At 47.6% G+C, this 12,301-nt stretch overlaps 1 protein-coding gene across 2 annotated transcripts in view; it reads left to right on the plus strand.

Moving 5' to 3' along the window:
* The first annotated feature begins 9,913 nt into the window (after positions 1 to 9,913).
* Positions 9,914 to 12,301, plus strand: part of FAM174B (family with sequence similarity 174 member B) — a 229,041-nt gene continuing 226,653 nt past the window's right edge. The window contains exon 1 of one of the 2 annotated variants that reach the window (XM_078683154.1): positions 9,914 to 10,780. In XM_078683154.1, the coding sequence (XP_078539280.1) occupies positions 10,470 to 10,780 (311 nt within the window). In that variant the 5' untranslated portion in view covers positions 9,914 to 10,469. The remainder of the gene's footprint in view (positions 10,781 to 12,301) is intronic. The other variant, XM_078683155.1, reaches the window with a different exon arrangement.

Here is a 12,301-nt window from a genome sequence, read left to right on the forward strand (position 1 = left end):
AAGAGAACCAACTTCGAACAATTCAATGCTCGATTCAAACAATCAATCAATGGGGAGAAAAATAGGTATGACGGATTACAATGGGGACAAAAGTCTGCATTACCTATCCTTCACTATCTGCAAAGACTAAACAGAGTATGGCGACTCTGTGCTTGTTTGCAAATAGAGAATCTCTCAGAAACAATCAATAAGTAATACTAGTATTTTCAAACAATCAATCAATCAATTTCGCAATTTGTCGTGTGTCACGACCTTACCCGGACCGGACCATGTGGACAGTTCTTCGCCTTTCTTTTTCCCGCGCCCGGTCGTTCTCTTTCTCCATGTTTTTACCGCACCATTCCTGTGGGATTCCAGTCAGGACAATAGGTCACTTGAGAGAGGTCTGTTTGGAATCGGTGAAGTTCATTTCAATCGGCAGCCGGACGAGGGCCCTCTCAAGGCAGGTATACTCCAATCATTTAGATGTTCACCCCATCGTCTGGACCTCTCTTACCGGACCTTATGTCGCTGATGGGCCCGACGTTGGGCGCCAATTGTTGAAAAGTCGGCCCATAACGCACCGGATGCCCAGGCTGCTGGTGCAGGGCGACTCTTAATTCCCATCTTGAATAATTACCAAATAAAGAGACGGGCGCTGAAGGCAGGAAAACAAGAACAGAGTTTATTACTCATGAGGAGAGCATGTCATTTGGGACACTCGCAGAGTGTCTTCGGGAGGTGCTCTAACAAGTTTCTCTGAGGCTTCGCCTTTTATACACAGGTTCGTGGCACACAGGCATCCTAGATACATACAGCCCTGATGACAGACCAGTGACTCCAGTCTGGTCTAGAAACGCGTCGGCAGTATTGGTTGGGAGATATAAAGTATTACTGTTGCACTAAAGCTAGGACCGGCTGGTCCAGCACTAAAATATACAAGATATTTAATCATTTATCTTCCCAACCCCTAGTTTCTCTCATTTGGTGTTTGTTAGCTTTTTGTTGTTCGTAATTGATATGTTTGTATTATTATTTTTTCAATAATGTCTGATGTGAGAATATTTTCTATTGCGTGTTCTAATTATTTCTAAATGTGTAAATAGTCTTTGCCTTTAATGTTTGCTAACATTAGTCCAGCCTTGTAAATATTTGTAAATATTTGCAATCAATGTCTTTTTTCTGTCAGTAATTCTTTCAAATTATAGAAAATACAAAATGATTGACACAAAATAATGGTGTCCAGGGAAGCGATAATAAAGTTTTTCTTACCCTATATCAAAAAATTGTATTGAGTAACTGTGGTTTGGGCATTTTGTGTTGTTTACTAATTTAGTGGATTAAGGCATGAGACTAGGGGACTAGGCATGCTAAGAAAAACAGATAAAATGAACTCTCAATCGCACAAATGCGATTCATACATGTCAGAGCGTGCTATGGTCAAGCAGAGTTTAAAAAAGGTAGTGGATAAATATATAAGGCAAGAAAATGCAAAAGTGCTCCATGGTAAATAGCATGGTTAAAATGTGCAAAACTCAGGCAAGGTGCAATTCAATGTGGGGACCTAAAACCAAAAAATAAATGTGATCAAATATAGGTTACCTGTGTGGACGTCACAAAATCAAGAAAAAACCCAAACAACTTCCAGCCAGAACAAGTTGTATACAATTATACAATGAAAGTGTGATTACAGTACTACATTGAAACTAGTGATGTACCATGAAAACACATGGGAGAGACCAATCATGTGGAAGAGAGCCATATACCTTATAGCTGCTTAAATGCAATGCATATGGACACAATAGTACAACCAGGACTCAGAGACATGCAATTCAAATTGCTTCATATGTAAGGAGAAAAAAAGAAAGAAGAATCTGTATGGGAGTATTGATACAGAAAGTATGAATAGAGAATAAGACTCAAGAATAAACAAAAGCCACTATACAGATGTCAATAAAGCCTCATATTGAGGAGCACGCTGAACCCAGAGCAACAGACAACTTACAGGATTCTATAGGTAATTGTGTAGGTCTTCACTCATGTTAAGACTGCTGATGATTTCGTGTTAAGCTTCAAGCTTCTCGGTTACCACCATGTCTGAGTGGAGGTACACTGTCAATATCAAAATATTTCAAATGATCTAAGTCATTGTTGTGTACATCCTTAAAGTGCCTTGCTACTGGGTATGCGGGGTCGTTATTAACGATGGCACGCAAATGCTGTAAAATGCGCAGGTGGACTTGAAGTGTGGTGCTGCCAACATATCTTAGACCACAGCTACACTGTAATACTAGACTGCGAATTCAGTTCTACAAGTGAATCTGCTTTTGATGGTAAAAGGTTCAGTGTGAAAAGTAGCATTGACTTGTGTCGTGTTGATGCCAAATTTGCAAGCTCTGCAGCTACTGCATTTAAAGAACTCCTTGATGTTAGTGCCAATTAGATTTAGAGATTACTTCTGGGCTACTCTTAACCAGAGCATCATGCATAGAAAAAGCGCGTTGGTATGTGATTGTTGGGCGCTTAGCTACAAGGGCCCCTAAGACTGGGTCGAACAAAACGATCCGCCAATGATTGTTGATGATGGATCTTATGACTCGCTCTTCCTTATTATAGGAGATGATGCGACGAGTATTAACCACCCACTCGTTGGAATCTACAGGAGCACCCGTGTCAGCATAAAGGCCGTGTGCGGTCTCTTGAAAATGGGGCCCGGGGGGATTCCGGCGTCAGCCGGTGTCCCCCTGGGATGATTCGCGCGATTGGAACAATCCACGCGCAAGGGATTGTGGGTAGGTCAGGGCTCGCGGGCGGGGGCAGTGAGGAGGCGCGCGCAGAGGCTGAAGAGAGCGGCGCTGCGAGGAATAATACGCAGCTGATATTTTCGAGTGTGTCACGATTTATTTGAACTTTGTTTTGGCACAGTAAGGTTAATTTAACCCTTAATATCGGCGTATTTCGCCGTGTTGGCGATTGTTTTGCCGTTTTCGGCGGGATGACGGCAGAAGGCATGCAGGAGGAGGCCCGGAGCAATTTCTTTCTTCCTGAGGCACCAGTGGCAGTCTTTTCAGGTGCGCAGAGGCCAAAGAGGATGGCGTCTGATGGTGTCCTGGATGCGGTGGCAGCTTGCAGAACATTCCGGGGATGACAGTCCAGCTCCTCGGTCCCCCCTCATTCAGGCAAGTCCAGTGGTCGCAGGGGTAGGGCAGTAAGGAGAAGCCCTGCTGGTAGGCTGGTGTCCAGGAGTTGCCCAGCTGTACCTGCAGCTACTAGGAGGCGTCTGGGGGGGCACAGGTTTCGCAAGTCAACAGGCCTATGAGGCAGTCGAAAGGAAAGGGGGCAGCACATGTCATGGTGGGGGCCCCCGATGAGTTACTTAGTGGGGGAGCGTTTGGCACCCAATTTTCACCCCTCGTGGCTGGTGTCCCCAGTGTGCAGAGTCAGCAGTGGTTGGGGTCCGGTGCCTTGCGCCCGCAGGTTTTGTCAAAGGGGGTTCGGCCCCCTGTGGATTTGGCCCCCCCGGTCCCTGCAGCAGTTTTGGCTGCCCCCCCGCTGGTGGATTATGCTGTCGATAGCGATGATGAGGAGGAGCTGGAGGTGGTAGACTTTTCGGGCAGCAATCAGCCCGCTCTGGGGGATTTCTATGACGAGGAATGCGAGGAAGGCCAGGTGTTGGATGTTACTACTGCGGTGTCTTTCACTCAGAGAGGTTCCCAGAGAGCCGGCAGACTGGCAAGGCGGTCGCAGATGCGGCAATATGTTTTGTGTGACTTGACGACCTCTGACAGGGTCCAATTTTCACCCAGGCCCCAGCCTTCGAGGTCTGTTTCTGGTTTTGCCCTGGTTTCGGATGCTGAGGAACAGTTGCATGGGTCAGCGGATGTAGCGCCTGTAGTTCCTATGTCTGGCACATCTTCTTTTCCTCCACAGGTCTCATTTGAATCACCTATGGGGCCGCAGAGCGGTCAATGGGTATGGGTGGAGCACTCTGTCCCTCTGCAGACCGTAGTGGGTGTTCGTGGGCAAGTTCCGGCTGTTCCTTCTGGTAAGTCCGCGGCTTCTGTCACGAGCGGGCGGAGGTTGTCGCAATTTTTGCGAGACACGGCGAAGCCTGGTACCTCGGGAGTTTTGAGGTCAGACCAGGTGTTTGCTCCTGCAGAAGTATCTTGTCCAGGCGAATCAGGTGCGGATTTTAGGACAACGGCCAGGTTGAAGGACCTTTTACCTGTGACCAATTGGGAGACATATGATGGGGGAGTTGGGGATGGAGTGAGACCGGGGACCGGCAAGGACAATTTGCAATTGAATATGGACAAGGCTTATCAAGACGATGCGTTAGACGATGTTGTTGAGGATATGGTGGTGAGAAATGTGTTGGAAGGTACGGAGGGTTCTTTGTTGCAGGTTCGGGGTCACCCAGCAAAGGGCGGGGTTGCCAATAATTGTTCTAGTTTGTTGCAGGAGTCAAGAACGGGCTCCTCGACGGTTCATGAGCGGAATCCGAGTTTTCAGCGGCGAGAGGACCTTCCAGAGTTCTCCAAGCGGGCGGTCCAATTAACTTCAGGTGAGCCTTGTTGGTGGGCTGCTTGGTCTGAACCAGCAGTGGGTCCTCAAGTGGGGAGTGGGGGGAGGAGTCGGGTGGGTACGGACAAGTCCACCACTGCCAGAAAGGGGTCTGTTTTGGATTTTCCAAGGGTAATTTCGGGTGGGGGTGATCCCGTCATACCGCCTTCTCGGAGCGACACAGTCCTCTCATCTGATGTGTCGGTCTCTAGTGGTGGAAGGAAGAAGTTGCCTTATATGGGTTTGGCCATGCCGCTAGGTATACACCTTTCCGACATGACTAGACAGCGTATTTGGAGACACGAATTTGTGGATGTTTTCAAACTTTTGCATAGGGACATTCAAACCAAAGAGGGTTCCAAGGAGGAGGAGTGGGAGATTGCTCGTAGGCCACGGGTTCCTCGTTCTATTGATAACTGGACTGCTGCATTTTTAATTTATGCTAGTGTGTACTGTGAGAAATACCCAGACAGGGCAGTGTCCTTATTTAAATATATGGATACAATACGCAAAGCTTATTTGCAGTTTGGAGGTTATGCATGGCTGAACTATGATGAGGAGTTTCGGGGGCGGGTGGGGTTGTTTCACGATAAGCCATGGGGGGAAGTGGATCAGGAACTTTGGCTCCAGTGGATGTCGGTGTCCCAGCCTAATGCTACTCTTCACACTGCAAGTGGTTTGCCTATTACCTATCGGCCCTTTCTACAGCGTCCCGCCCACGCAGGGGCGGGTTTGGTTGGGAGGGGACAGCTGCCTCCCTTGGGTGCCTGCTGGAACTTTAACAGAGGATCTTGCATTCGACAGTTTTGTAGGTTTAAACATGAGTGCTCCCAATGTGGTGGAAAGCACGCCGTTACTCAGTGTTTTGCCCAACGCCCCTATGGAGGAACAGGGACCCCCCAAAGAGGAGGAGGGGGTGCTTTTCCAGCAATTATGCCAAAGGGCTCCTACACCCATTAGGTTACAGGCTTTGTTACCATGGTTGGAGCTTTATACGGATTATGAGGCTGCATCAAAACTATTTTGTTTTTTTTTGGAGGGTTTCAGAATTGGTTACCAAGGGCCACGTTCTTTGCGATGGTCGGAAAATCTGAGATCTGCCAAGGAGCTCCCTCATGTTGTTCAGAAGAAGCTGTTGAGTGAGTTACAAGCAGGTAGGATAGCAGGACCTTTTCCACATTGTCCTTTGCCCAATTTGATTGTGTCACCGTTGGGGGTGGTGCCCAAGAAAGCGGCGGGTGAGTACAGATTAATCCATCATTTATCATGGCCTGAGGGGCAATCTGTCAATGACTATATTTCCTTTTCTGATTCCAATGTCTAGTACGCGTCAGTTGATGATGCACTCCGGATGGTGAGATTGGCTGGTGTTGGGGCTGAATTGGCTAAGTGTGATGTGCAGTCCGCTTTTCGTTTGATCCCGATACACCCCACAGATTTTGAGCTTTTGGGAATGTATTTTGATGGAGCCTTCTATGTGGATAGAGTACTTCCCATGGGTTGCTCGATTTCTTGTGCTCTTTTTGAGATATTCAGTACCTTTTTACAATGGTGTTTTGTACAAATCAGTGGCCATCAGTCGGTTTGTCACTATTTGGATGATTTTTTCTTCATTGGCGAGGCACAGTCAGGTCAGTGTGGCAAGGCGATGCAGGTTTTTCAAGGTTTGGCAGAGGTTTTTGGTGTACCGCTGGCTCCTGATAAAACGGAAGGGCCTTGCACACAAATCACTTTTTTGGGGATTGAGATTGATACCTCTGCCATGGTGGCCCGTTTGCCACGTGACAAGCTTTTGGAGATCCGTTCATTTTTGCTGGAAATCTTGGAAAAGACAAAAATTGAGCTCCGTCAGATTCAGCGTCTTTTGGGCTATCTCAATTTTGCTTGTCGGGTGGTGCGTGCAGGGAGGACTTTTTGTCGGAGGCTTGGCATGGCGATGGCTGGGGCCACCCTTCCGCATCATCGCATTCGGCTTTCGAAAGCGGTAAGGGAAGATCTTCAGGTATGGGTGAGATTTTTGGAGGAGTTTAATGGAGTTTCAATCTTTTTTCTGGAAGACGACACGATTTGGCAGATACAGATTTTCTCAGATGCTTCTGGTGCGAATGGTTTTGGAATTTTTTGGGAAGGGCGTTGGTGTGCGGAGCCTTGGCCGAGCAGTTGGTTGCAGCAAGGTCGCAGCATCGCCTTTTTGGAGCTGTTTCCCTTGGTGGTGGCCATGTTGGTTTGGGGGAAGGAAATGCGTGACAGGTGTGTGTTGTTTCACGTAGACAATTTGGCTGTGGTTCACCTTATCAATAAGCAAAAGGCAAAAGACCTGCGGGTGCTTCAGCTGTTAAGACATTTTATGTTTCAGAGTTTGAAGTACAACATTGATTTCAGGGCCAGGCACATCCCAGGGATCAATAACTCAATAGCGGATGCTTTGTCTCGTTTTAATTGGCAGAAGTTCCGGGAATTGGCGCCAGGAGCGGATCTATGCAAGACTGCCATTCCGCGAGACATCTGGGTCCTGGGGCACTCCGAATAACCGACCTGGTTGAGAACTCTATTGCACCTTCCACCAGACGTAGTTATCGTCAAGCCTGGTTTGAATACTTAACTTTTGCTGATTCTCAAAAAAGTTCGGGGCTAGTTCCTGGAAGCAGATCTTTTATTCTGCAGTTTGTCTTACATTTGATGAATAAAGGTCTGTCTCATACTACGATTGCTGGGAAATTGGCTGGGGTTTCCTTTTATGGTCAGTTGTTTTTGGGGCAGGATTTGGTTTCTGATGTTCTCCTGAAGCGAATGTTACAAGGTTTTAAGAAGGAGCAATTTTGCCCAGAGAGAGTGCGGGAACCGATCACTTTTGACCTGTTATGTGTGTTATTGGGGCATTTGCCTGTTTGTTGCTATGATGCCTGGGAAGTTTCTCGTTTTCGTCTTTGCATGATTTGGTTGTTTTTTGGTGCTTTTAGGGTTTCAGAGTTGCTGGGGCTTAAAGGGCAAACGGGGATATCTTCCGGTGCCATTCAGATTCAAGAAGGTGTTTTACAGATATGGTTAAGTCATTCCAAGACGGATCAATTGGGGAAAGGGACGTTGATTTCTTTACACGCCAGTGGTCGGGAGGGGTGCTGTCCACTTGCGGAGTGGTCCTCTTTGCTTCGCTCGCCTCATTTTCAGGTTGGACCTATTTTTGTTCACAGGGCAGGGGATAACATTACCAGTTTCCAGTTTTTGTCAGTGTTGCGAAAAACATTGTCATTAGCTGGGAAGGACCCTTGGCTTTTTGGGATGCATTCTTTTCGCATTGGGGCAGCGACTGAGGCTTACAACTTGGGTTTTGGTTGGGAAGGTATCCAGAGGATTGGTAGGTGGAAATCGGGGTGCTGTGCTCGTTATGTTCGATTGTAAGCATATATGCTGTTTTAAGTGCCTTTTCTAACATTCCTTTTTCTGTTTAGGTCGTGTCTACCATTCATTGTCCAGGTGGAAAAACACCACGTGGCTGGTGGGACATTCTTTTATTAAATGGGCTGCGTTCTTTGCCGAAAAGCAGATCTATGGCAGAGAGCTCGGTCTTCCTAGCAAACGCCATGAACTTTTATGGAATGGACAAGGTGGGATGAAATGGTCTCAATTGTTTCCATTGTTGTCGAAGTTATCTTCGGTCAGAGGCATTCCAAATCTCCTTATAATTCATTTAGGTGAAAATGACCTGGTCCAGCTCTCTGGTTTGTCCCTCTTGAAGCAAATGCAACTTGATTTAGCGGTTCTCACGGAAAATTGGGCTGGTACTAAGTTAGTGTGGACGAAGTTTGTGTATCGACACCATTGGGTGGGAGCACGGAATCAGGCTGCACTGGAGAAGTCCCGTAGAAAACTGAACAGGGCAATGAAGTGTTACTGCGATCACATGGGTATTAAGGTTTTGTGCCATGCAACCATTTCAGGTAAGGATATGGATCTGTTCCGTCAGGATGGGGTTCATCTCTCTGACTTGGGTCAAGCCTACTATTTGTTGGAGGTGAGGGAGTTTTTGTCTGCTTTCTGGGGTGACAATCTTTGGTGCTCTGCTAAACGTGAGATTTAAGCCTCATATTTGCTGCCTTTGTGCCCGGGTTCGGGTGGTTGGGGACCACGAAAACTCTTTGGTTTTCCTGGGTGGCGCTTTTTTGGGGATGGGATGGTCAGGAGCGGGCTCATCCTTCCCTAGGGGGTGGGAGGGGGAAACGAGAAATTGGAAGGAGGAAATAAACTAGGGCATGGTTCTGTTCATTTGGGGAAATTGCTGATGCAAAGTTTTGTGGGGAAGTTTTAAAGGTTTTGATATTTGAAGGTTTTACATAAAAGAATGTTTTAATGTACAATGTTGCATGGCTATACTGTTTACCTGTCTTAAATAAAGTGACCTTTTATGCTAAAGAAAACTTGGAGAGTGTGGGTTGTTCTTGTTGCGCGATGGGGCCCGGGGGGATTCCGGCGTCAGCCGGTGTCCCCCTGGGATGATTCGCGCGATTGGAACAATCCACGCGCAAGGGATTGTGGGTAGGTCAGGGCTCGCTGGCGGGGGCAGTGAGGAGGCGCGCGCAGAGGCTGAAGAGAGCGGCGCTGCGAGGAATAATACGCAGCTGATATTTTCGAGTCCCACCCTCCCTTCCCTTCTTGTAATGCTGTTACCATTTGTTATATATATTTATTTTGTTGTCACTATAGGACAGGTGACAGTGCCATGGTGTTTGTTATTTGCTGAAGGCGCTTTTTTGGGATGGGATGGTCAGGAGCGGGCTCATCCTTCCCTAGGGGGTGTGGGGGGGAAACGAGAAATTGGAAGGAGGAAATAAACTAGGGCATGGTTCTGTTCATTTGGGGAAATTGCTGATGCAAAGTTTTGTGGGGAAGTTTTAAAGGTTTTGATATTTAAAGGTTTTACATAAAAGAATGTTTTAATGTACAATGTTGCATGGCTATACTGTTTACCTGTCTTAAATAAAGTGACCTTTTATGCTAAAGAAAACTTGGAGAGTGTGGGTTGTTCTTGTTGCGCGATGCTCCATTGAGAACGCTGTCTGAAAGTCAGGAACGCTTTTGAATCGTTTTTCAAACTACGGTGTATTTTGAAAAGGAAATGAATACAGTGAACATGGTTACACGTCAGGCTCGGGGTATTTCCATAAATACTGTGACATAGATTAGCTAAAAGACACACAGCGCTGACTCGATGCCAGCTCGGAGCCTTGCCTGGTGCTGTGCTCCACACACGCGCTGCTGCTGGGGGCGGATCAGGATGCAGACAGTCAGCTTCCTGCTCCTGTAGCATTGTGTCCTCGGTCTCCTCCCTCCCTCCTCCCCCATAGGCGTCTTTAGATGAATCAAGTGACTCATCAGAGCATGCTGCAGAGAAAACTCTTCCGGGTTTGCAGGCTCATTTCCTGCAATTCTTCCAAGTGCACAGAGCAGCAGGCGAGACCAGAGCGCTTGGAGGACAGCCTCGTCGGTGCAGCACGGCACAAGGGTCTGCTGAGACCACGCTGAACCACAAAGCTCCAGCATGGTTTGCAGCCCGGTGCAAAGGCATACTTCGAAGGGGTACCTCTGACGCCACGTGTTACACACTCCTGTGTTTGCACAGCCCCCCTGACAGCAACTCTGGACACAGGACTTCTTGCTAATACCCGGGCTGCCATTCGAGACCCACTGAGAGGTCAGTGATCGGCTGGGACTGAGCTCCATCTTTGAGTAAGCACAGCTACAGGCGGAGCCCCGCTCTGCCTTCACGTTAGGGAGTGAAGGGGGCAGGGCGACTCGCACACCTGTCCTACCTAGAGCCAGCAGCAAGGCCAGCGGCTGGGGCCGTACTGGGCGTCTACAGCTTCATCCCACGACTGCACACAGCTTTGGGACCACCTGGTCGCGGACACCTTGTTTCTCCCGGAATAAAGATGCCCTCTTTCTTTCTTGCCTTGGTCTTTGCCCTCCTTGCCCACGGAGGGCAAGTTCGCTCCTTGTCCAGCATTGCGGAGCCTCGGACACTAGCTCGCGGGAACCCTCAGGCGGACAGTAAGCCCGGGGACGCTGATAACACCACCGTCACCGCCTCCCCGGAGCCGCCCTTGGTCGAAGGGGGCAACGCCACCCTGGTGACCCGCATCTCCACCATTTTCAAAGATCTCCCCACCATCAAGAATGTGGTGATCGCTGTGTGCGGCTTCACGGCCTTCCTCATCGCCTGCCTCATGTTCAAAATCTTCAGGTAACTTCCACAATGCACAGATGTAATGCTTTGGGCTACCCGGCTTCGTAGCACTGCACCTTTTACTACCTCAGGTCATACACGGTGCTTTCTTTATTCCTTCCAGATTAACTGAGATGAATTATTTGTATTATCTGGTGACAGTTTTCTTAATCTTTTGGTGCTTGATTGCGGACACTCAGTGCTGATCACCTGAGCTCACCCACACACACTACTCTGTTACTAGGTTCACGTAGCCCCCTCTCTCCTTTACTGCTTAAGTTGAATTTGCCCTTTTAACCTTACTGTCTGAGTCTGCCCACCCCTTTGCACAGCTTCCAAGTCACGTCATGTCACAAGCAAGACCATCACACTGTCCTAAGTTTTAGCCAACATCACTTTGCTATTAGGGGCGTGTGCGTTCTCTTTTAGCATTTAAAGCATAGGGTCTTAAAACAATATACAATGTGGTGGGGAGAAACAACCAAGGCTGACAGGGCCACGCTTGAGGTGGGGCCGTTAGGGAGCTGTGAGTGTGTAGTGCCGGATATTGTCTGAGATCAGGTACTCCAGCATATGCACGGCCTGTACTTCCTGAGATCAGATGCCTCCTCTCCGGGATGCTGTTACTTGCTACAGTCATGTGAGTTTCGAAATGTTCGATCATAAAACAGTTTTTTTCCTCGTGCTGTGCCCTGTGTGGCAGTGCTACTGGATAAGAGCACATTTAGGGCCATGTAGCATGTGTGGAGTAGTGTGCACCCCTCAGAGGGCACAGTTCCAGGACTTCTCATCTCTGAGGCAGAAATGTTTGAGCCCCTTACATGTTTTGCAGTTAGAGAAGTTATTTTGTTACTCCGCTACACCCACAGGGTTGCAAATATTGTGCGTTTTACAATATATTTTTCATTATCATACATTATCCAATCGTTGAATGCGTGGATAGATCAAGATTAGAGACGGAGGGTGTGGGGGGCGCTACTTGGCTGAATAGCTTGATTGTTAGCAGTGGGTGGATGAATGGATGGTAATGAATTAAGACTTTCAGCTCCATGCACTGATCAATGGTGGATGGTCTGATTTTTCATTTTAACTTTCGCATTACAGCAACCTTTTCCCCAAACACTACTACCAACAAATCCTTTTGAACCATACATACCCTGGCTGGGCTGTATTTAACAAAGTGCACTGATTTATCAACTTAAAGAATTAACCAAAGTGCATTGAAGTTTGCTCTAAAATAGGAGAGAAAGTGAGATAACTGGCTGAATTCTAAAATGTGAAATCAGGAAACCTCATCAATCCTGGCTTCCACTTAAACTACATTGTGTGATTTCAGGCAATTACTTTTTTTCAGAGTGCCTCCTTTTCTTTTGTCATCACGAGAGTAACTTCAACTACATCAGTTCTGGGTGTGTGCTGCACAAAAGCAAAATACTATAATGTTACTCCATCTATACTAAAACCCTTGCCCACATAAAGGGGCAGAACACAGCGGTCTTTCCTCTTAGTTGACTAATAGCTTTTTCGTCAGGGCTTTGG

Source organism: Lissotriton helveticus, chromosome 3_1, assembly GCF_964261635.1.
Source record: "Lissotriton helveticus chromosome 3_1, aLisHel1.1, whole genome shotgun sequence".
In the NCBI taxonomy this organism is placed as follows: Eukaryota; Metazoa; Chordata; class Amphibia; order Caudata; family Salamandridae; genus Lissotriton; species Lissotriton helveticus.